Genomic DNA, 24,403 nt, shown 5'->3' with positions numbered 1-24,403 from the left:
TGCGCGACGCAAGTGGCCGACCACGGCATATGCGGGCTGATGTAGTCGCGGGGCGGACGAGGTGGGTGGCTGAGCCTGGGGTCAGAATGACAGCCACGTGAGAGCGGCGAGAGTGTGTGGGTTCGACAGAGGCGGGCAGGTATGTCGAGGCTGCTACCGTACAAGGCGGAGGCGAGGCGGCGTCGGTTCTGTTGCTTCTAGCCGATCAAGGGCGCTGGTCTACCGGCTGCACAGCGGGAGCGGGTAGGGCAAGAGTCGGCTTGTCCTTGTTCTTTTGGACGAAACAGGTCGGTCGGTGCCTTGAGTTCTCCAGAAATTAGAGACCGTTTAATCCTTTTCCACTTCGCGTCGTTAGATCTGTCCAACCAAGAATGTTAGTTTTCCTGTATATAAGCCAGAGCTCGGGATGATGCGACAAAGACAAGCAGATGGGGTGGGGTTCATGTTTCTCTCCTGGCGTCTCGGGCCACCACTTGATGCGCTGGCAGACCTCGCATGCATGACGGAATATGCAGAGACAAGGCCCACCATGCCAACCTACGCCGCGACACTTCCCCTTGATGCGGTTATGGTGGCGGCGCAGAGCCAAAAGACAGTCCGAGCTGCGTTGACAGAGCCCGTGCTTGCACCGGTGGAGGGGAAGGGGTGCCTGTACAGGGCGCTGTCGTGTGTCGCTGCCACAAGCTAAGCTCACTGAGCGCTTCGCAACAACGTCCATTCCACTTGGAGTGAGTGCACCTCGATGTGGTGGTAGTGGCAGGCATGAGAAACCTTTCCAATGCGCTGCTGGTCCTGCTGCTGCGTCGATATGCCGCCGAAGGGGTGCTTCGAGAAGTCGTAGAAGACTTGATGCGAAGCACAACAGTCGAGACAGCGGAACGTCAGAGGATGAGGTAGTGAAGACCCTCTCCCCTAAGGGTGACGCGAAGGCCCGCAGATGACAGGAAAGAGACAAATTGACGTGTACATAGTGAAGGGGAGGGGGGAGCACCGAGGGATGGGTGGTTACACCCCCGGAGAGCACGGGAAGAGTACGAGTGCTGGAGATGCTGAGGACAATGTGATAATGAAGAACGTACAATAAACGTACCACGAAAGTTGGAGATCTGGGTGTAATCGCCGATGAAAGCGATGTGCCGCGAAGGAGGTGTGAATGTTATGCGCCCTACTCAAGTCAGTAAGCATGTGTTGTCCGTCCCGGTTTCAAAGAACAACAGGTGCACACAAATCGTGTGTGTGAGGAATTGGGAGAAAAGAAGAGACAACAGCCAGAAGAGTATCCGTACTGGTTCTGTTCCAAGAATTCGTCAAGTTTTCTCCCTCTTCCACTTGGCAATGCCAGATAGATAGGTAGCCCGAGATATGAAGCGCCGAATTTGACAGAGGAGCCAAACTCGGATAGCGTACAAAATAGAAATGACCAGGCGGGATAGGGAAGGAAGATGGCGGCCGTCGTCAGGGACAAGGAAGCGCGCGTACAAGGCTGGACAGGAGGGGCGCCAAAGGACTTGAGTCGAGTGGCATGCGAAACGTACCTGGTTGGCTGAATTTTTGGCTTTGGGGGTGAAATTCTCGGGGATTGGCTCCTGGTCTAAGTCGAGACGAAGCTTTCTGATAGGCTTTTGACTCGAGTGTCACGATATGAGCTTGAAATCGCCTCCGAAGAAGCTATGACGCGTTGCGCGATAGAATGTTTGGCGGGAGGGCGAAAGTGCGACGCGGTTGGGCTGAGTGGCCTTTTGCTGTGGTCGCGGTGCGCTGCGCTGATGCGATGCGATGCGTGCGGTCCGGAGCGCTGCGGTCAAACAGGCAGAGACGGGGAAAAGATGCTCTTTTCCGCAGGTTGCTTCAGTCACCTGATGAGCGAGCAGTTGATATTGCTACTGGTGTTGGGCCAATAGACAAGATGCTTGGTCGCAGGATAGCGAGAAGATCAAAGTCGACGATGATAGGACCTCTCTGGGGGGATTCCAAGTCGCGAACAATTCACGACTGTTGGGTGAGTGGTGAGTGGTGAAATGTGAGTGGTGGTGTCAGGTCGGGGGAGACGTTTGGAGAGTTGAGGGAGGGACGTGAGTGGTCGCAAGAAAAAACCGAGCTGATTTGCTGGGTTTTGTGGGAGGGCGGGTTTTTTCTGGCTTTTGGCTCGTTGGATTCGCTGGAGCTTTTCCTTTTGGGGAACCGGGGCTCTTTGGCACTTTGTACGCCTGTTTCGGAGGGTCGAGAGGGTCGAGAGGGAAAAAAAACCAAGCAAAAGGTGCGTGGATCCTGAAGACACGAGTGTGAGTGTGTGGCGTCGGCGGAAGATGGGTCACCTTTTTTTTTCCCTCTTGCTGGGATCAGGTGGGCCTAAGGCTGCGAAGAGAAAGAGGGGGTGTGTTTAACAGAAACTGCGGTAGGAAAGACGGAAGGAGGGGAAAGGAAAGGGAAAAAGGCCAGGGCGAGGAAGGTGAGAAGGGCAAGGCAGCCAGGCAGAAGCGGGGTAGGGGGGTGGGAAGTGGGAAGTGGGAAGGGGGTATGGTTTGCTGACGTTGACGTCGCAGTGAGGGAAGGAAGGAGCAAAGCAGACACGGGCGGACTGGGAGAGGGTAAGGGCGGGAAGTGAGGAAGTGAAGTCTTGGGTAAAGCCGCACCGTGGTACTCCGAAGTGGTGGTGGTGGTGGTGGTGGTCCAACCTACAGCAATGGAAGGTACGCACACACGCCCCCTCCCGCGTTGAGGTGTAATTATTTTCTTTCCACTTTCTCAGGACGTCGTCGCCAGTGCGAATGCACCACGCCAGACAGGAAGTTGGGCTGGCAATAAAAGTGGCAGAGTCGATAGGCAGGGCCGGGCAGGGCAATGTTGCGTCACTGCTTTTCTTCCTTTCTCGATCTGAGTCGTCGAAATCTGCGTTGTCTGTCTTATTCTTGGGTTGCCTTCCCACCACCGTTTTCTGGCGGTGTGTGTAAGTGACCGTGAGGTGTGTAGAAGGAGGCAGGAAAGAAAAGGTGCGCGCGGGCGTTGTGCTCGGTGATGCGTTGCGTTGCCGCTGACGGCTTGCCTGTTTGCCTGCCTGCCTGTCGCGCTATGTTTCCCCCTCACTGTCACTTGCAGACCTTTTCTGCTTTTCTTCACGTCTGCTCTTTGGCGATTCTTCGCGCGCGTCTCTTTGCAGCTTTGCTAAGATGTCGTCCGCACAACGCGCCCTGGTTTCAAGATTGATAGAACGCCAAAATGCGGAGCGGATAGGCTTAGCTGATGATTGGCGACCGATTGATATGATGGTCGAGGGTCCAATGGAATGACACCAGCTTGGGCGACCCTGGTGTCTGTTTCCAAGTGCTGTTGAGGGACGAAAGCTGATTGAATGATTCGACTCGCTCGCTCTCTTGCTGTTTGCTCACCCTCTGTCTCGTTCTCCCGTCCTCTCTCTTTTTTTCTGCCTTCGCACCTTGTCACGTTTGGGTGGGTCGGGAAGGATTGATTGGTTGGGGCGGAGGAGGAGGTGGAAGACGAGGGAGAATTCTGGTCCATGATTTGAGGGGCGGGGACCATTAACCCTTTAACATCTCTTACTGGCTGAATAAACGGGTCCGGGTGGGGCACTGGGTGTGGCTGGCGTCGCTGGCTTCGCTTCTGATTTGCTGTCATGACGTGATTCTGAGCTGGGTCTGCTATGCTCACACCTCTTTTTCTCCGACAGAGAGGAAGGAGGGGTGCGCTCTGGATGGATCTGTGGGAAGAAGTGGGTCTTTCCAGTAAGGCAACCAGTCATTTTCCCATTCTCCCGTCGCTCCTTCACTGCTTGTCGGATTTCCTGGCCTTGGTTTTTTTTTTTTTTTTTTTTTTCGAATTCATGTGCAAGAAAGTCAGGTGCAGAAGTACTACCTCCCATTGTCCTAGGAAGGTACCAGTGTTGTTACTGAGGACGGAGGTCCCTCTAGTTGACAAATTTCGTGCCGAACATCTCAATTGTTATCAACAAGTTAGCATCTTCCCCTGTGATTTTGATAGTGTCTGCTAGAAAGAAGTTTACATTCCCGAACGTGGCTCGTCGCCCTCTTCCGTTCATGGCGGCCTTTCTTTTCCCTCTAGGTTCCTCCGAGCGCTCAGCGTCTGCCTGTCAACCTCTTTGATTTTCTGCCCTGGTCCTCTAACTCTCGACTTTTCCGCATGGGGCAAAGTCTCCATCTGCCACGTTACTTCAGCACTTCCCTCTCTTAAAGCAAGGCTGCACACGCCAGCGACGACAGAAAACATGAGACGAGGAGGGACTCATCGTACCGCTGTCTCAATGCCCATCCCGACCTCCCGGCAGGATGACCACTTTTGATCCATGCTGACCCAAGCTCCAGCTCCAACACGACACGCGATATGCGGTGCAGCGCTACAGATAGACAGACTGCACTCGTTATTCTCCCGAAGCTCCAAGTTCTAGAGCTATTGAGGCGGACCCTACTGCACTGTACCTTGGGCTACCTCACCACGCCTCTCATCCGTGTCTTCCCATTTTCTCAGCCGTCGTTTCATAGCACGGCTGCGGTATGCGCGTACGGTATGGGTGACGCAACAAACCAGCCGGTCAGCGTCGGCACTGAAGCGAAAACCTGATCCATCATCCAACACTCCGAGGAATGAAGCCGATCGACAGCTTGTGAGCTGGCACCTAGCAAGGCCTAAATTTAGTGACCCACGATTCACTCGGGCTGCGCATCTTCTGTCTTCCGCCTTCGACACTGCCAGGCTGCCTCATTTTCCTCGCCGCGATGGGTGCGGGAGTGGGACACGGACAGTGCGAGCAAGGGGCACTTGAGCGGAGAGCAAGAAAAAAAAAGGAAGAGGCGGTGACGGCTGTTCTGCTCTGCCCAGTGCCGCCAACTACTCTGCTAGCCTCCCTCGGCTGTTGGCTTTGGAACGGTGAGGGGCAAAAGAAGGCCAGGTTGACGAGCGACGGGGAGGCTGGGAACGAGACGTCCTGACGACTCGGTCCATTCGAATTGAAATCCCCAAGGGTACTGCTGCCGGATGTGATATTGTTTCCAATGTCTGGTAGCATATTCAGGGTAAGAAGCCTCAACCTGAGTATTCTTGCCAGCGCTTAATTATCACAGGCCGGTTACGGTACTCTCATTTCAAACGACCGGGTAGAATTCCGAATCACTGTTTCCGGGTTTCATAGACCACGGCAAGATCACCAGCTGCTGGTACGAAATACCTACCGACACTGCTGGTGGTCCTGATGCGGACTGACGGTTTGCGCTGGTTGGTAGCTCGCCAGGGGATGGGCTCGAAGGCTGGAGCTCACACTGTCGATCGGTTGGGCTGGACTACACGGTATTGGTGCGGGCTGGGATGGTCCCCTGCAACTGTGACGCGACTCTGTGTCTCCGGGTTTCCTGTCCCAGCTCCGTCCGCGCCGCATCACACACCTTTCTTCTTTTCACGGCTTGGGGCAGCACAACGAGATATTGCGAGGGCCCACCTTCAGCCACTTCGGCCCCACGTGACACACACCGCATAATTTTCTGACGAAATATTTTTACGGCTCTGGATTTCTGAAGCAGCGCTTCCCTGACGAGCCGCTGTGCTCTGCAGGTACGTACCTGCATCCTGCGCTGCCTCTCACGGACTCCTCGCGTTCCTCACAGGCTCCCACCCTCCTCGAGCAACTCGAGCGGGGGAACTTTGGGGTGGCGCTCATAGAAGCTCAGAAGGCGGAAAGTGGTGCACCCATTCACAGCTCTACAGTATTCGTATGGATACCGACAACTTGCTTCAGTTCCCAAGGCTTTGGAACAAAGTAGGCAATAGCATGGATGAAAAAGCAACATATCGCAAGCACGACTATCGAAAAGACACCAATATCAAAGCTTGCCGACAACGGACTGCCATACAGATACACAACACAGCATACGCGGTTTAGCCCGTGTTTTCGTACCGCATCCAGTGCGAGGTCTCCGTCCCGAGTGACTCGGAGTCACGAAACCTGCATCCGGCCGCTCGGAGATAGCTACTTACAGAACTCTGACTGCAGCAAGGACATGCAGCCTGGGTATCAAAGGCTTGATGTCTGACGCGCTGACAGTCGCAGTGGGGTTGCCCGGGCGCATCGGTCGTTGCATTCGCTCAAGCAGCGGCTGCAAGTTGACAATAACGCGGGGAGTGAGTCTGAGAGACTGTACCTAGTCTGTGGCAGCTGGACAGACTACAGAGTACGGAGCACGAATATAGCAGTACGGATATAGCCTGATAGGCAGACATCTGCTCACTCCTCATGTCTGCCCCGTGCTTGGAATGATGCGCGAGGTCAGGTGCGCAGCTCCAGCAAGCGGCCGAAGTGAATCCGCCCGCGCTGGTGATCCCTCGTGGGCTGAGAGCCGAAAGTTGGAGCGTCGCAACAGATCTCAACCCTCTGTCCCTAGACGGAGAGCCTCCGCCTCGTCCTCGCACGCATCGAGTAGCGGGCGAACGTCGTGACGCGACAATGATTGGACCAGAATCCCCCTCGAACGGATTATTTGAGTGGTTGGAAACACATCATTTCTGCAGCTGCTTAATGGTCAGCTGTCTCTCTTGCACGATTCGAGTGGGCGAGAAAGCGTCACGCCTCTTCCAGGGTACACAGACATTGAGCCAGTCTGAGGGCAAAAGACCAGGGCTGAGGGACACACCGCACGCTGCCTACGCTAATCTGCCACTCCCGTCGCCCGGCATTTACTATCAACGTCTATCAATGCTCGATCTGGCGTGACAGGCTGACAGCATCTCGGACGAGGGCCACCCTCGGTCTGGGAACGCCGAGCCTCCTTGATGTTACAGCTATCTAGACCAACGTTCTGGAGGCACATCTCCTTGCACTCCATGTGTTGCTTCATCCTCGCCCCATGCTGATCCATCTGGAGCAGTCACGAACTGATACAGGAATCAGAGGCGCTTCGGACCCCTTTTCACGAAGCCGTGCGGTCACTGCGGTCTAGACTCTAACTGGAACCGAGCTTTGACATGGCTCACTTCTCAATGCTCACCCATCACGTTGGCGGTTATGCGACCCAGGTATCCGTACTTTCGTACAGATACATACTACCTAACTTCTCCTAGTCGCCTTGCCAGCTTCAGTCGTATGTTTACGTTGGGTTCAGTTCTGGCTTTCTGCCTGAAGCGCCCAATTAGGCCATCGCCCAGCAGCAACACGATCCGCCAACCGAGTTGTTCCCATTGATCCGGCAGAAGAGACATCCGCCCCCATAGCTGAAGCTGGGGTGGTCAACATCTCACGTTCGTGACCGAAGGACAGAAACGTGTATCCGTACTCTGGGAGAGGGCGGGCAGCATATCCTTTCCGCACGTTCTCGGACAAAAGTCGAGAAAACAGCGTTTGTCAATCAGTTTGGGAGAGAATCCGTGTCTTGCTTCCAAAGCGCAGGAGCACAGGACACAGACGTTCTCGCACGGAGGACGTCTGATGTCTACTGAATTCTATCTTGTTACGTCTATTGCGCAATCCCGTCCCAGGGCGCTCCCGCACGTCGTGCGATCGACATATGGCCCATCTTATTTTGTCACCAGGCTACAGTCTCTTTCGGCCTTCGCAGGCTCTGAATGACATGAATAGTACGGATATTGGAACTCATGATTACTCTCAAAATTTCGCCAGACGCGGCTCAAAATCAGTAGCACCGTTACACAGTCAACGCCTACGCGCCCGTACTATTTGTTCCATTTCCCGATTCTGCAATCAGCTACCCCTCCACCCCGGTCGCAAGAAGGGATCTCCCGCAGCTCTCTCGCGACGAATGAGGACCGTTTTCTCGACTTCTGCTTTCCTATTCGGCGCATCTCAAACCACTCTATCCTCAAAAGCTAGCACCACGCCACGATCCCCCCCCCCCCCCCCCTTTCTTACAGTTTACTCGTCCACTGCGCTAACGAACCGGCTGTAGTGGATGGATGTCTCTTGTTCCTGGCGCTTGAACTGTGAATGACGCGGGGCGTCCCCAAGTAAGACTGGCGCGATCATCAACTGGCTGGCGAACGAGTGCGTCGACGCGTCGAATTTCAAGGTGTTCATGAAACCTGTAGTCACGATTTTCTTTGGTCATTTCGCGGCTCGGTGCACGTGAGGGTTGACGCTGCCGTTCATCTTTACCGGATGCGCCGGCGAAGCTTGCTTTCGTGGATGGTTTACGAATGTCTGCGGCGCTTGCGAGGGACCATTCTGCCCCCGGTGAATGGCTGCCAGACGATATCACGGGATACCACGGTGGCTGGCTATATCTTGTTCCAAGCCTCCGGGTGCCTTGGTCTCGGTCCATTTCTCCGTTATCCACCTTGAACGCCTACTACTGTGATGGTGACAGGTTCCGGATCGCAGATGGACATTGAGACGTTTAGTTGGACGAAGTCGACTAAGCTTTTAGGGATTGCCGCCATCTCGTGATCGTAAAGTCGTACTCTTTCATCATACAAGCTTTTGTTTGCCAGGTTTTCTTTACGAATCAAGGACCGGCGACCGGGCTGCCGCTGCCAAGTTCTGATTTTCTACAGCGGGCCCGGGCTTCACGCCGATAGGCGACTGGGTTTCCCGGTACCCAGCCTGTTCCAATGACTTTACGAGCACCGTCGATCGGTCACTTGGCTTGCTTTTCTATTCAAGTTCCCGGCGATCTGCAAAATTGACAATCTACTCTTACCGCTTCGGCGTCGATTCCAAGCCAAGATTATCAGTCAGTAAATGAGGTAGTTGTATGGGCAAAAAAGGAGCCGACCGCAAAAGATTTCCGAAACCGAGAATCGAACTCGGGGCTATGCCTAACCTCTCACGGAAATGAGAGGGCATCATGTTGGCCACTACACCATATCGGATGTTGATGAAGGTTTTGAACGAATAGAACAATAAGTATGGTGAGCGAATTGACTGGAGAAGGCCCCGTTGGATGTGGAGATGTATGCGTGGATTCGGAGTGGTTGTATGGCTCCTCTTTGTGCCATCCGACTAGCTAGATGCCTGCGGGTTTCCGGTCAAAAGCGGGTGACTGCCCCGTTTGCGGGTTGGTTGAGCCTTTGACCTCTTATTCATAATGGACTTGGTTAGTTTATCCTAGACCAAAGTACCTAGAGAGAACAGGTTACGCATTCGTGAAGTAGTTGAAAAGTTTGAATGTGAAAATACAGCCACTGTATAGACTATCGACTCGATCAGTTATGTGATGTTGGTATCCCTATTACAGGGTAATTGGTTCGAACCGTGGGTTGACGAAGAGATCAATTGAACTATATGAATTTCTGCGTAGGTGTAAAAAGGAGGTTCCAACCGTAGGTTGGGCTGGCTACGATAATCGTAAATAGGGCCCCTAATTGGCCCCTGCGCAGTCGGCCGTACGCCGCGGTCGAATTGGACTTCCAATCCGACATGTGAAGACTGTGCTTCTGACTCACATTATACTCAATATTTGCGACTAGATCTTCGGGGTTATGATGCACATGTTCAACTTTCAGACATGACCTATGATGTGTTCCTCCACAGACCGATAGTGGGCTATCAATAAAATCTTCATACAAATCACCTGTAACTTTGAAAGTACCAGAGACAACTACTCACGTGTGTGCCAACTGAGGATGGAAGCAAAAACCATTGTCGAAATAGACTTCGCTGTTGAGAATTTAGAAAACACTCTAAGTTGCTGCAAAACTCTCAAACTCTCGGTCTCAGCTGTGTCATGTCCTACGCACCTTCCAAATAAGATGACAAATTGTTGAAAGAAGATGTAGACGAGGTTAATCAATGATAGCACTCACTCAATGCAACAGAATCATCTTTCAAAGATGTGTCGGTCTGGTCGACTGGCGAAATCGTGGAAGTCGATTAACTCCGTTGATTGATCAGTTGCTTGATTTGTTCTGAGTGAAGTATTGAGTTTCAGTTGAATTGGAAGACAGACAAGACTCAAGATGGTTCACAGCATGTCTTTACAGCCGAATGATTAAATATTGAAAACACCGGGTGTTGCGATGACAAACTTGGTAAACCGTCTATAGCAACAATGAACCATCGCCACGAGAAGGGCGTCAAACCTCGCGATACTTTATAAACGATACCCGAACAGAACAGCCAGTACTCGGGTACGCGCGCGGCGAGCACACGCCAAGTCAACATGACAGCTCGGACTCCGTTTACGAAAATTGTAGCATGCCATTGAGGCTATATTGACAACCTTGCGTCAATACCGCTAGTCAAAGCTTAAACGGACTTGGTGGAGCCCGGGCAAGCCATTTGCACCGTTAGCTGTCAAGGTCAAAGTTTCCTTCTAGATTAATACTAATCTCGTTCACTCTGCAGTCCGGCATTCTGCTCTCAACCCTTGAAAGCTAGTGCGCCCGTGGCTACCATCAGTGGTCACTTCGGGTGTCATGACACTTACACGGCAACCGGGGGCTGTGAAGGATGCGGAACTTTGCCTGGTTCGGCACTCGTAAACGCCCGCCATTTCGACGTCCGGGTCGTCCGGCCGCACCGGCAAAGGTTCTCTGGGAAGGTTCATGGCCCTGGACAATGTTCTGGTAGGAGTAAATTGATAAATACAACAGTTTGTCCCGAGGAATATGCTAAGATCCTGTTCTTCTTGACTTCCTTCCTCTACATGCCGCATAGCCAGCTAATCTCTAATACGGCGTGCGCTTGCTAATACCACTTAGTTCAACTACAGTCACTCCTTGTCCTAGTTCCCTTTCACATCATGAAGTTCAACCAGCTCGCCTCGCCCGCCTGGGCTCTCCTGCTGTCCCAAGCTGCAGCGAAGCCCTGCGCCGAGGCAAAGATCGACGTCGACGTTGCCATCATCGGCGGCGGCAGCGCCGGCATCCACGCCGCGATCCAGCTCAAGGACGCCGGCGCCAAGATCGCCGTCATCGAGAAGAAGTCGCAGATTGGCGGCCACGCTGAGACCTATATCAACCCGCAGACCAAGATTCCGGCCAACGTCGGCGTTGTCCTCCTCGAGAACAGGGAGATTGTCAGCAACTACTTCTCCCGCCTCAACGTCTCAACCATCAAGGCCAACCCTCTCACCAGCGCCACTGCCGGCGCCTCAAAAAGCTACGACTTCTCGCTCGGGTTCCCTATCCCTGCGCAAAACGCCTCGGCCTCGGCCGCGCAGCAGCAGGCACTCCAGGCCGCCGCGCAGGCCTACTCGACCAACGTGTTGGCCAAGTACCCCTGGATCGACCAGGGCTTCCTCGTTCCCGACCCTGTGCCGGAGGAACTTACGCTCCCCTTTGCGGAGCTCGCTCAAAAGTACAACTTCACGGCGCTCCTGACCGTCATCGCCCAGTTCAACTGGTGGACCGGAGACATCTCCACGATCCCGGCGCTGTACGGCATCAAGGGCCTCGGACCCGGTCTGCTTCAGAGTCTTTTTGGCGAGTTCATCCTCTCCGGCAACGGCGACACCAGGGCCCTGTACGACGCCGCCGCCGCGGAGCTCGGCGACAGCGTCCTTCTCAACTCCGACGTCCTTAAAGTGAAGCGCGACGTCAAGATCGACAAGGCCACCACCTCGGGCGTCACCGTCCTCGTACAGCAGCCAGGCCAACCCAAAAAGCTCATCCGCGCCCGCAAGCTTCTCATCGCCATCCCCCCTATCCTGGAGAACGTGGCAAAGTACGACCTCAGCTCGGACGAGCACGCCCTCTTCTCCAAGTTCTCCGCCCTCGGCTACTGGGCCGGCGTCGCCACGATCCCGGGCCTCAACACCAGCCTCACCAACGTCGGCGTCCAGACCCCCTTCAACCAGCCCGTCATCCCCGGCACGAACGGCTTCAACACGGCCGGGTCTCCCAATGACTTTCTCGTTGCCGTCGGCTTCCAGGATACGAACTACACCGAGGCGGATGCCAAGGCTGTCCTCGTCAAGAACCTGGCTACGCTGGCTGCTGTCGGCGCCGTGCCCAAGGACGCGGCCCAGACGGTCACGTTCCCCTATGTTTCGGACCACAAGCCCTACAACGTCCGCGTCTCGACTGAGGAGATCAAGGGAGGGTTCTATGGCAAGTTGCTTGCTCTGGAGGGCGCGCGTAACACGTACTGGGCTGGCGCGACTTTCTCTGGTCATAACAGCGCGCTGGTTTGGTCATTCAACGAGGGGACGGTTCTGCCAGGCCTGAAGAAGGATCTTGGTCTGTGATGGAAATACACTCTTGCTAGCATGGCGAAGGAGACTGGAAGCTTTAAGTGTGCATATTAGAGCCATGGCTGAAGGCTTTAGCTCCCAGCCTACATAGAATAATTATCTCAGGATCCACTCTGCGCCACTCTCAATCCCTGATAGACCTTGCTAGAATCACTGAGATGACAAGCGTGTTTGCTATTCCATCGCCCTAGCTATGATACAGGAGTCAACTGTAAACCTCCATAGGCTCTGGTCGACAGGACGATCTAGATTTCGGAGTCCAGATCATGATTTTGACGCGGAGTTGATTCGTATCTGCTCCGCGTCAGATTGCTCGGTTATGTTCACGTCCGAGATATCTGCGTCGTTGTCTCGGTCAGATACTTCACCTGGGAGTCTATCCTTAACAAGGAGGGCAGCCCATGTCGTCGCTGGCGCTCCCACGTAGAATACGACTACAGATATGACCAAGTTCGTCATCAAAGAGGCGCTGCGGACAGAGCCAACGGCATACGCCAGAGCTGACCCCAACGATTCCCCAGAGCGAAGGACACCCATCGACAATGCAATGGTGTCCGCTTCAACATCAAAGGTCCCGAGAGTCCAGTAGAGCCATACGCCGACAGTCTCATAGGCAATTCTAAGACCGCTTGTTAGTATTCGCCGCCATGGTTGCTTTGGAGGTCGCTGAGGAGAACTCTTACCGGTAAAGGATGAAGATTGCAACCCCTTCGCCAAAGCTCTCACTGACCCAGTCGATTTCGCCAGGACTCTTTCTTGCCCATCTCTCCTGGACGACCAGGTTCCAGATCCAAACTAGTGTGAAGAGAGCCAATAAGAAATACCAACTCCAACGTGCTTGGGTAGTTCTCTTCAGGTGCTTAGAATCAAGCCACCACCCTGCAAGAACATTTGATATCGCACCGACAACAGCAATGATGAAACCCGCAAGAGTACGAGCGCGAACGGTGAAGTATGCAGCCATGTAGTTGCCTTGGTACGTGACGCCCCACTGCGCGGTGATGAAGGCCGGGATGAGAAGCAAGACCTCCCTCCGTTTGAACTGCGCGAGGAAGCCCCTAAATTGCGTCTTGAATGTGCGCTGAGAGTTGGCAAAGATGGGCTTCTTCCCGTCTTTGCGGATCAGCTTGTCGGGCGGGGCCAACAATAGTGAAAGTGGTAAACCTAAGCATTGAATTGCAACGAGAACCAGGTAAGTCGAAGGTGAGATGGCACCGGTTGTGTCGCTGTCTTTGTTGATGGCAAGTTGAATCGCGGTGGCGATGATGGAACCGAGCTTCCCAAGAGCCATCCAAATGCTGACTGTGCGAGAGATTAGCAATGATGGTACTCCTTTGAGGGCTGCGAATGTCCGGAGATGGGGTTACATGGCTCTGGAAATACGTACTACAGACACCACGACGAGCAACTTCGGGATAGCCCACAGCTATTGCGGCTTCACCAGGCCAAAGTGCCGATGCCTACTTCAAGTCAGAGACCTATGACTGCCGCTGTGATGAGAGAGAACCTACTGAAATTCCACACGTAACAGCACCAAAGATCAGAAACCACTGCGTCCCCCAAATCGAGTTACAATAGAGCGCAGCGGAGTACGGGACATAGCCCAGAGTTCCGATGACGACAATCCACTTCATGCCAACCAAGTTCCCGACCATGCTCGCCAGCGGTGACAGCACAATCATGATACTAAGTCATTAGCAACACAGACACGATATCTATGGATCTGGAAAGACTGAGACTAAGTGAGAGTAACTTACACGAATGTGATGACGTTCACAGCATTGATGACGTATGGCTCAGCTTGACCACCAGCGCCCAAATCTTAAGAGATTGATCAGCAGTCACATACCGCAGTAAGAGTAACGCATTTGGCCAGCTTACTGTTCATTGCCGTCCATATTCCGGGTTGAGTGAAGCTGATGAGACCCAGCAAGACAGCTTGGAATATCGTTCCGCGAAAAACATCGTGAACCCTGCTTTTGGGCTTCAGCGCCCGAGGGTTGACTTCAGACATGTTAAGAGATCAGAGGAAAATGATACGTTTTGAGCTAATAACTCAGGAAGACATCTTCAAGGCTTGTTCTTTCTGTTTTTAAAAGCCTCTCAACCCCTACCCAGGCCAAATTCTTTGCGCGATAACGGCATTGCGCTATGGCAGGTCTTGATGGTACAACGCGCGAAGTGGATGCGATTCCGCGAAAAAGTAGCCTCAAGGCCCTCGAGAGCCGCATAGAAGTCTTCCATTCACTTTCCAATGCTACACAGTTCAGGCAAGAAAGTGGAAACTCGAAGATGATAATGCTGACCACATTGCTGCTAGGCAAGGGTGATTTTCCGAAATCTTTCCGATAGCTCGTCACGCCATAGCCCTAGTCAGATTGGGTCTCCTTTGGCTCCATTAGCGGACAAGAGAGTCATAGGTTGGCAGATGGTCAATTGAAAAGTGAGAGATTCTTCAGAATTTGGATCAAGTTGCGTCTAATGTTTCCCAAGTAAACTACCAGGATACTTCAACACGGCTTCACGAGCAACAGTACAGGCAACCTTAGCATGCTTATACGCAAGCGCAAATTCTGGCTCAGTCACACGAATTGAGATCTGTAATGAAAGAACTTTTTACATCAAAACCCTCATCACTCTGAACCACATGCCCGCTAGATGCACGTGCACTCCTCAAAAGTTTGAATGGTTATTCCTTATGCTTTCATAGATAGATGTAGCAGAACGGAGTGTCGTCAACAGTGTTCAGCAGCTCTTTGATAGGGCGATCTTGCGCCAAAACGCCCATCTCAACTATGTCCTCCTTCGTGGCGTCACGGCTCGGTGGCAGGTTGAGAATTGTGATAGTCCCAGCAATTTCAAAAGCCTCCCAGAGGTGGAGGGCTTGCCAAATCCAGTAAACGCGGTCGACCATGGCATGATGGAGGAAGAAGGTCGGATCGGTCGGGGAGGAGTAGAGATCACTAGCATCTCCATTTGCGACGAAATGGCCTGAAGCGTGCATGCCTGCATTCGAAATGTTAGTCTCAACTATTGCTATCTTAGGAACTCGTTAAACATACCCAAGAATCCATCCCAGAAGCGACCCTGGAGCTCATTCTGGAATGTTGAGATATTCTTAGAAGCTTGGCCAACGGTGACGTTAAGTAGGTTAGGGGTCGTCAACCAAGTAGACGCTGCGTATGAGCTCAAGTCGCGGCGCAGGCAACGTGGGTTGTACTCCATGGGGCCATTGGGATTGGGGTCCAAGCCATCCATGCCGGGAGATACTGGACCAAGGTTGACAGTCATGCTATATCCTATTAGATGATGGCTTTCATGGAGTTAAGGATGCCGCTTACTTCACGAGAGGACCGCTAGTTACACAACCGCCGCCATTGCCAGACGTTATTGCAATCTCGCCATATGGCGAAGCACTCACGCTGCCATTGTGAGCAACGTAGGCGCCATCACCACTTAGACTGGTATCACTCCCATCGTAGACTGGTGACTTGCGCGGATCATCGGTGTGAGCGAACCAATTCCAGTAGGGCTGAGCCCCCTTATAACCACACTCGGTCTTTAGAGCATTCTCATACGCCCAGGTAAAGTACCTATGCCATGTCAAGAAATTGCCTGTACCATGAATGGTCCGAGTCTGGTTGATATGGACGGCAACGAAGTCGTCATATCGGTTGCGGGCTCCTGGTGCGAAGGATGGGTCGGACTTGGAAGGAGACGCCAACATGCACTGGACGGCACTGATGTACTCCTTGCGCTCCGTGGTAGAGAAAGCAGCCCTGAGCCAAGATGTTAGATGTGTGTGCTAGGGCTAGCCACTCCGTCTCATAAAAGGGCCTCGAAAGAATTATGAGGCAAGACACGACCTACCAATCCCTGCGAACGCTGGCGTTGAAGAGGTTGCACCCACGCTTGGAAATGGTCCCATTGGCTTCAGCCGCCTTCAAACTCTCCATGGCTTGGGCTTGCAGGTCTGCGAGCACATCTCCGGCGTCACGAGCCTCGGGAGGGGTGTCGAGGGGGGCGCCACAAGCGACGACCGTCAAGCTCAGGACGGCTGTGATCTTGACGGGAAGCATCGTAATCGGCTAAAGTCTGCTTTTGATGAAAGGGGGTTCCAGACGCAAGCTTCCGCTTGAGGGGGGGGGGGGGGAGGGGAAGGGATCTGCAAGGGCAGCGGAGCGAGGTAGGTGAGCAAAAGGAACAGAGAAACGTGGCATTCGAGAATGTGGGCGCTTCTATATACACCGAGACATGCTCCCACCGGTGAAGCATTCCCATCACTGCCGAATGTAATTTCAACATATTGATACCAGTCGACTTGGCGAGCGTGTTCATCGCCACCATTGACCAGATTCGTAGAGTTACTCATGTGTTGGTCAACAACTTGCATGTGGATGTTGGAAGGCCTACGGAAAGGCTCGTTTTCTCGGCACTTCGGTGTTGATATCTGAACTAGGCAAGTCGTCCTCGTTACTGACCCCTGCCTCTTGGGTTTGAGCCCGCTTCTTGATATGGTGGGGTCTGAGGTCGACACTCGATCAACGAGCCGTCTGAAGGATGGAACTTGGAATTGCAGAAGAGAATAAAGGGCAACATTCCGAGGTGACTTTACTTCCTTGGAGCTCTTTAGCCGGAAAAGCTGCACGTGAATATAGCTGGTCTCTACGCTTAAATCTATAGAGATTCTCACCTTGTGTAGGCCTTTCCGTCAACCTCTCTCGCCTCCAATAAATGTTCCTAACTCCGGAATACCAATCTCACCTCATGCAAGAAGTCGGGCACGCCATTACTTTTACTCTCCCCACGGCCCACATGCACTTGACTCAGTTTGAGTGTAAGAAGAAGGCGTTGGAGGCTGAAGCATAGGCTCTCAAAGTTTTGAATATGCAACCAGTCCATAGCAGGGGCCGCTGAACTAAGGAAGCTTCGAAGATGTATTGCAACTTGTAAGTCTGCAATTTGCAACCAAGGCCCCGCCCCCGCTTGTCAGAATGTCACATCATATTAGCTCCAGCGTTCCAACCCATGCAGGGGCTCCACAGACTGTCAACATTAGATGTTAGTTCCAACGGACACACTAGGGGAGTTCGGGGAACATGCCCTACAACGGCCCGTATCACACCACTAAGCATGGATCTAGTGTGCCAGGATCGGATATGCCTGCGGTTGCGGCTGCGGTTGAAGGCTGTCGACGAATGATTAGGCTCCTTTCATTGGTTAACCCTTGGCCCCCAAGCCTCCAATGCCCTGGCTCGACTAACATCCCGCTTTTGCTAGAGAATCACTCACATGAAGGCCTTTACCCGCGATCACTGGGGAAAAGATCATCTAACGCGGTTCATTTACCTCAAAGAGACTTTTAACAGTGGAGAAATTGCGTCTCTCGCCTTGAATCATGTTTATGCCAAGTTGAGCTCCCCTGATCTTTCGGACAATCGTACATCGCATAGGGAAATGGTATCGTACTTCTTGTTGACCGGGAGGCCGACGACTGACATGGGCCGGCCTGGGTGGATTTTCAAAAGACCTGGCGACATAATATGGTGTAGGCAGATATACATGCAGCCAAGGCTGTAATACTTGGTGAAGGAAATGAATCCTCACAGCCCAGCCTGAGCGATTAGTTTTTGGACATAACCTCGCCACCGTCTCGCAGCCAAAGCTCCACTGACCCCAGCAAGTTGACGAAGAACACATCGGTAACGAGCACCACTTTGAATTTATTTTCAAGTTAGATCGGACTTCTTTAATGATATGTTGCTCGGAGATAAATTCACCAAAGTGTGCTGTTAGCGAACTTGAAGAGAACGCCGTGAGAAAAATAAGTGAATAACTCTTAGAGTTTCTAACCTCACTCACCATTTCTATCGCAACTTGACTCAATCCACCAGAATCTTACACGCCTTACTCATTCAAGGAAAACGAAATATCCGGAGAACTTGGATGGCTGGGGGGCGGCACACCTTTCTGTGCCGCAGCTAAGCAGTTGACTGAAAACAGTGCAGGTTCCATCCCACCGGATACCTGATTCTCGATGAAGACAGCTGCAGGAGTGAGCTTGCCACACCAGAGCCATGCTTACGAAAATTCCACACTCTGAAGAGGCAGGTGGACTTCAAACCCACTTGACACCTAAAGCGAATGGAACGTGACTGAACGAGCAACTCGCATCCTGTCAGGCCTCGCCGGTCAGGCCTCGTCGGTTAAGGGATAGCTTAGGGGGGCATAAAAAGGGGGACTAAGTAACAAAGGAGTAGCTTAGGCATATATAGAGCGCTAGTAGTATACCTCGAGGGAAGGGTAGATTTTAGTAATTCCTCTTTTAAACTTTAATAATAATTAGCCTTTATAAGCTTCTTTTTTATATTATATACTTATTAATAGTTTAAAATCTTTATTTATAAAAGGGACTAAGCTAGAAGCTTAAAATATTAATAAAAACGAGATATAATAAGAGAGCGTAGTTAGCGCTATAATAATAAAAAAAAGACGACTTTTTTTTATTAAACCCCTTAGGGTCGCCTCTTCTTTAGTAAATAATATAAGAACGAAGTATAATAAGATTATTAACATAGTAGTAACGTAAAAGGACCGTATTACTAGGAGTATTAACGAATTTTAAATAAAATAGTAAACCTCCTACCCTTACTCACTAATACCTAAACCGAATAATAAGTAATAAGTTAATAAAACTATAAAAATAAGAACGATAATTAAAAAAAGAAATCCTTATTATAACGTATAAAGAGCGCTTATATAGAAGATAAGTAGATTTAGAACGCTTATAGAGCTTTTTAAATAGCCCGGCCCTTATACTAAGAGCTATAGTTTTAGTTATAATAGCCTCGGACGTTAGCTTTAATATAAATAAAAACGTAAACCCCTAAACTAAGGATAGTTTAATAAGTAAAGCCGTACTTAAAGCGCTACTTAAGTAATAATAAAGTAACGAGTTCGTACTACCTAAGCCCCTATTTACTAACTCCCTCTTAACTTAAGTAAGTACCGTAAGCGGAATATTTATATTTAGACTATTATCCCTCCCTAACTTATTATATATTAGTAAATCGGCACGGGATCTATAGAGCTTCCTTTTTAACTATTATTATTACTTCGACTTATAGGCTTAATAAATAAGAATAGACTACGATAAAGTAGTATATATAGTTAACTACCTAAGTAATAGCGTAAAAACCTCCTAAATATACTATATTTTTAACTACTAAAGGACCCCCGGTTTTATAATAGACTAGGTTATATAAAAGGAACTAGAGACCTTTTTATAAAATAACCTATCTAATCCCGCTAGCTAAGGAATAGTAGTAAGTATATAACTAAATAGTACTTCGTAAAGTTAAAAAGAGAAAGTCGACGAGTTCGTTAGCCGTATTAATAAGCTTAAAATAGAATTAGAATATATCCTAATAGAAAAATAGAGGATCTCTATATTAATAAATAAGTTATAGCCCGAACTATACTTCGTAATAGTATTATAAATAGAACTTCTATAGACTTATTTATAATTAATATTATTAATAAGATATATTAAATAATCCTCGCTATTAGTAAGGAGCTTACGAACGTCCCCTAGGTAATATTCTAACTTAAACTCGAACGAGTTAATAAGAAAATACCGGGGCGTTAATAAATTAAATATATAAAGAACACGCCGTAACTTATTTAGTAAGAATACTACGTATTATAATTATAAAAAGACTAGCTATATTATAAGGGATTATTTATAACTACGAGAGTAGTATTAGTAATATTATAATTATAATAAAACCGGGCACTTTATTAATAGCTACTTAAGCGTTATATATTATAAATATAACTAAAAAGGGTATAAGGCTACTAGTTATTAATTAGACCTCGCCCTAGCTAAGTAGCGCGGACTAATAACGAGCTTAAATACTATTTTAATAAAAAGAGTAGCTAGTAATTAATAAGGGCGGCGCTTAGACGTCCCGACTTATATATACCTAAACTATATATAAAAAAAGCTAAGCGCTCTTATTAATTTAGGAGTAAAAGGGAACGTAGTTAGTATTAGGCTATTCGATAGCTTTAACGCTAATTTATAAATTTACTTATTACTATAGCTAATAAACGTTAAGGGTAAATAGATAGAGACGCTAAGAAGCTACTACTTATAGCTTTAAATTACTAATAATAACTACGTAACGGAGATATAGCTATATTATTTCGTAATAACTAATATTATAGTACCTACGCTTATCCTTAGTTTCCCTTAGCTAGAGGATATCGACTTATTAATTAGTTAGAAATAAAAAAAGTAATAGTATTTAATTTATAAATAATATATCCGCTTAAATACCCTAAAGAAGGGGCTATTAGACGACTTAGTTTTAATAATACTCGCGTATATTATAATTAACCTAGTTATAAATAGCGACGTAGTATTAGCGAGCGTAGCTAAGGATTAGAAGCTACGTTATTAGGATTTTAATAACTTATTCTTAGAAGAGAAGGCTATTTCGTTACTAAATAGAGTACTATATAACTACTATATTAAGCTAAATAACGCGGCGCTTATCCCCTAAGGACCTATTTACTTATTATCGAACTATAAGCTCGAGATTTTATATAATTATTTAATAAAAGTAGAGGCTAGGGGCTAAATACGCCCCTCTATAAGCCTAGTAAGAGTACCTATTTTCTTTATACTTAAGAAAGGAGGAGAGCTGCGACTTTGCGTTAATTATAAAGTAATTAATAAAATTATATAAAAAGATAGAACGCCGCTATTATTAATTAAAAAAATATTAAATAGACTATTTAATACCTCTATTTTTATAAAACTAGACTTTAAGAATGCGTATTATTATATATATATAGCCGAGGGCGATAAGTAAAAGACGGCTTTTTGTATTAAATACGGGTAGTTTAAGTACCTAGTTATACTTTTTAAGCTAACTAACGCGCCCGCGACTTTCTAAGTATATATTAATAATGTTCTAAGCGGCCTAGTCGATACTATTTATATTATATACCTAGACAATATCCTAATATATAATAACAACTACGTAGCGTATAAAGAGTACGTACGTAGCGTGTTATAAAGATTATAGTAATAGAACCTATATTTAAACGGTAGTAAATACGAGTTCTATATATTATATATAGGATTCTTAGGGTATATCGTACTTAATAAAGGTATAGAAATAGAACCCGCGCACACTAAAGCTATAGCGAATTAGCTACTTTTAAGGAGTATTAAAAATATATAGACGTTCCTTAGATTTACGGGGTTTTATTATAGATTTATTAATAACTATGCTAAGATAACGGCACTTTTAATAGACTTATTAAGGAAGGTAAAACTAGGATAATTAGAGCTACTAATACTAGCCGTAAAGTTATTTAAGAAGCTATTAGTAGTATTTATTAACGCGCTAATACTACGATATTTCGACCCTACCCTACCTATATAGTTATAAATAAATACTTCGGCTCGAGCTATTAGCTTAGTAATTACGTAATTATTTAAGGGTAATTAGTACCTAATTATTTATAAGTTAAGGAAATTAACGGATATAGAGAGCTGCTATAGTATAAGAGACGCGGAGCTACTAGCTATTATAAACGTATTAAAGAACTAGCGATACTACCTTATTTATAGCTAAGATTAGGTCGTAGTATTTATAGATTATTTTAACTTATAATTCTTAAATATAAAAAAGAAATTAAATAGGAGATAGCTACGCTAATTAAATAAACTCGTAGCGTTTAATATTAAAATTAGGTTTAAGCTAGGTATAAAGAACCTAGCGGATAGACTATTATAAAGACTTAATTATAATAAAGGTAGTAATAATAACGGAGCAGAGGAGCTACTATTAAAAATAAAAAAAGACCTTTATAACGTTAGAAATATATAAGAGCCCCTTAGAGTTATAATAATAAAATATATAAAAATAAGCCGCGGGAGCGGCTCTTAAGTAAAAAGGATAATAAGTATTTTAAAAATAGAACTAGTAGTAATATAAAAAAATAAGTAAAGGAGGTTAGGAGCTTTAGCTCGAGGGAACTCTAAGGAGTACTTCGAGAGGTATAATAAGGCTACGAGCTTAGGGTATTAGAATTATAATATAGTACTTAAAGAGCTACTTAAGCTTATTATTAAAACTATAGATTACGAGCTACTCGTTCTATAAAACTCCGATATAATAAAAGTACTTAAAATAGTATTTAATAAGGAGGGGTTATTAATAATAAGTTAATTATAAGCTATTTAATAAGAGGACGCTTTTATAAGGGATAAGTAGTAAACTAAGAGGAACTAACGGCCTCGCTTAGTTAAGAAAAAATAACGATAAAGCTAGGTATACGACTTTAGAGGGCTACTATACTATAGTAGCTATATTTATATATTATTATATAAAGAGCTAAGGAGGGAGGTTATTAAAGTATATTATAATACGCCTACGGTAGGATATTATAGTATAAAGCGGATAATAGCGTTACTAAAATACTACTATTACTAAGATAGAGTGAGTAAGGATATAAAAAGTTATATTAATACTTATATAATATACTAGCGGACGAAGCCTCGTTATTATAAGCCGTATAGCTTACTATGCCCCCTACTTACCCTAGTTAAGCTATAGTAAAAAATATCGCTAGATTTTATTACGGGCTTACTTATATTAACTATACTAATCGGGAGGCGCCCTTACGATATAATACTCGTTATAATAAACTAATTTACGAAGTATAACGTTTATATTACTACGAGGACGACCCTTATAGCCTAGGGATTTATAAACCTCCTATTCGTAAAGATTTTTACTAAGTTTAGAATACCTAAAAGGATCGTCTCTAATAGGGGGTCGTTATTTATAAGTAAGTTTTAAACTTATCTCTATTACTTTTTAATAATAAAAAGGCGTCTTAGTACTATATTTTACTTATAAACAGATAGTTAAATAAAACGGTAGAACTAATACTTAGAGTAGTACTTTTACTATTTCTATACCTAGGACTAATTAAATTAAGTATAGCGTCTTTACTTAGCTAAGTTTATATATAATAACGCCTAGTACTTAGTAATCTATAAAGCGCTTATTAAGGCCCTACTTAGGTTCTTATTTACGTACTTTATATTGATTTTAATAAGGACTCGAGATAGTATATAAAATATCTTAGCTAAGGAGCGTGCGGCTTAACTACGAGCTAACTAAGAAGCTCTACGACCCCTTATATAAAAAGTACGCGAGATATATAAATAATAAGCTAATAAAGCTAAAATAGATATATTATATAAAATAAGTAACTAAGTACTATTATTAAAAAAGAATATTAAGAGGTAGCGTCCTAATTAGAAATTAGTTAATAAGTATCTAGGCCTATTCGAAGTTAAATTAATAATTAGAACGGCGGGGGTTGCTTACTAATTAAATATACTAACGTAGTATAAAATATACGATATATTTTATATATCCTTATTTAAGCCGTATCGATACTACGAAGAAGCCCTTTAAAAGCCCTTACTTATTAGGGATATAGATAGGGAGCTATTTTACGAAGTAAAAAATATTATATAATATAAAGGGCTAAAGAGGAGGCGATAATACCTAATTTAGTAAAAGGGATATAGTAGTAATAAAGATACGTAAGAGCTAGCTAAGTATATTAAAAACGTAGCGTTAATTAGTATATATAAAAAACGAGTTTTAATTAAGTAGCGCGCCCTAGCTCTTAAAGAGCTTAATAATATAGCGAACTAGTTATTAATAATAAAAAAAGGGGGCTATATAGTTATAACTAAGTAGCATAAACGCGCTAATTACTAACCGTTTCTTTAATCCTTATAATATATAAAAGGACTACCCTTATTTATAAAGGGACTGCCCTTATATATAAAAGGGCTGCCCTAGCTATTATCCTAGGGGTCGTTATAAAAAAAATAATCTCCCTATTATTAGTAAATTTATAAATAATTAGCTACGAATACGGAGCGCAGGCGGGGCGACTATATACTAGCTAGAATATTATTAGAGCGGCGCACTTTGTTATAAATAGTATAAAGTAGTGCGATTATAGTATTATTATAGGACGAAGACGTAGTATAGGAGGAGCTTATAACTACCTTATTATCGTCGCTATTAATAATAGGGGTTAAGCGGGCCTCTTTATTAGCGCGCTTAAGTACCCTCTATATATTATTAATAGTAATTCGGTAAGTTTATTAAAGCTATAGAGTAATATTA

General features: G+C 47.1%; 6 protein-coding genes and 1 non-coding gene across 7 annotated transcripts; 2 read left to right on the top strand and 5 right to left on the bottom strand.

Annotated features, from left to right (window-relative positions):
- Positions 1-537: 537 nt before the first annotated feature.
- CLUP02_05828 (uncharacterized protein) lies at positions 538-1,163 on the bottom strand (the record flags this gene model as incomplete). The annotated part of the gene is made up of 3 exons (XM_049284833.1): positions 538-649; positions 695-845; positions 1,091-1,163. Coding segments are annotated over 3 exons (336 nt in total), but the record flags the coding sequence as incomplete, so codon positions are not given.
- Positions 1,164-3,838: 2,675 nt separating this feature from the next.
- On the top strand, positions 3,839-6,898 carry CLUP02_05827 (uncharacterized protein; the record flags this gene model as incomplete). The annotated part of the gene is made up of 12 exons (XM_049284832.1): positions 3,839-3,850; positions 3,927-4,096; positions 4,209-4,262; positions 4,338-4,563; positions 4,653-4,921; positions 4,994-5,045; positions 5,162-5,485; positions 5,547-5,735; positions 5,808-6,034; positions 6,068-6,144; positions 6,294-6,729; positions 6,802-6,898. 12 exons carry the CDS (start codon positions 3,839-3,841, stop codon positions 6,896-6,898), a joined length of 2,133 nt encoding a protein of 710 aa, XP_049141975.1.
- Positions 6,899-7,117: 219 nt separating this feature from the next.
- On the bottom strand, positions 7,118-10,628 carry CLUP02_05826 (uncharacterized protein; the record flags this gene model as incomplete). The annotated part of the gene is made up of 14 exons (XM_049284831.1): positions 7,118-7,330; positions 7,412-7,498; positions 7,554-7,642; positions 7,734-7,842; positions 7,914-8,318; positions 8,486-8,612; positions 8,673-8,959; positions 9,016-9,040; positions 9,112-9,156; positions 9,362-9,484; positions 9,546-9,572; positions 9,712-9,772; positions 9,824-9,924; positions 10,312-10,628. The coding sequence occupies 14 exons, from the start codon at positions 10,626-10,628 to the stop codon at positions 7,118-7,120; spliced, it is 2,016 nt and encodes a 671-aa protein (XP_049141974.1).
- CLUP02_tRNA084 lies at positions 8,758-8,844 on the bottom strand. Its single transcript has one exon. It is a non-coding gene; the product is annotated as a tRNA-Glu (tRNA).
- Positions 10,629-10,715: 87 nt separating the features above from the next.
- CLUP02_05825 (flavin-containing superfamily Amine oxidase) lies at positions 10,716-12,161 on the top strand (the record flags this gene model as incomplete). The annotated part of the gene is made up of 1 exon (XM_049284830.1): positions 10,716-12,161. The coding sequence occupies one exon, from the start codon at positions 10,716-10,718 to the stop codon at positions 12,159-12,161; it is 1,446 nt and encodes a 481-aa protein (XP_049141973.1).
- Positions 12,162-12,431: 270 nt separating this feature from the next.
- CLUP02_05824 (uncharacterized protein) lies at positions 12,432-14,181 on the bottom strand (the record flags this gene model as incomplete). Its single annotated transcript, XM_049284829.1, has 6 exons — positions 12,432-12,786; positions 12,851-13,469; positions 13,555-13,627; positions 13,679-13,853; positions 13,925-13,988; positions 14,049-14,181. The coding sequence occupies 6 exons, from the start codon at positions 14,179-14,181 to the stop codon at positions 12,432-12,434; spliced, it is 1,419 nt and encodes a 472-aa protein (XP_049141972.1).
- Positions 14,182-14,871: 690 nt separating this feature from the next.
- CLUP02_05823 (uncharacterized protein) lies at positions 14,872-16,246 on the bottom strand (the record flags this gene model as incomplete). The annotated part of the gene is made up of 4 exons (XM_049284828.1): positions 14,872-15,173; positions 15,230-15,436; positions 15,534-15,946; positions 16,038-16,246. 4 exons carry the CDS (start codon positions 16,244-16,246, stop codon positions 14,872-14,874), a joined length of 1,131 nt encoding a protein of 376 aa, XP_049141971.1.
- Positions 16,247-24,403: the final 8,157 nt, after the last annotated feature.

This window comes from Colletotrichum lupini, chromosome 3 (genome assembly GCF_023278565.1).
Source record: "Colletotrichum lupini chromosome 3, complete sequence".
Taxonomy (NCBI): domain Eukaryota; kingdom Fungi; phylum Ascomycota; class Sordariomycetes; order Glomerellales; family Glomerellaceae; genus Colletotrichum; species Colletotrichum lupini.
This window is presented reverse-complemented; position numbering and strand designations above follow the sequence as displayed.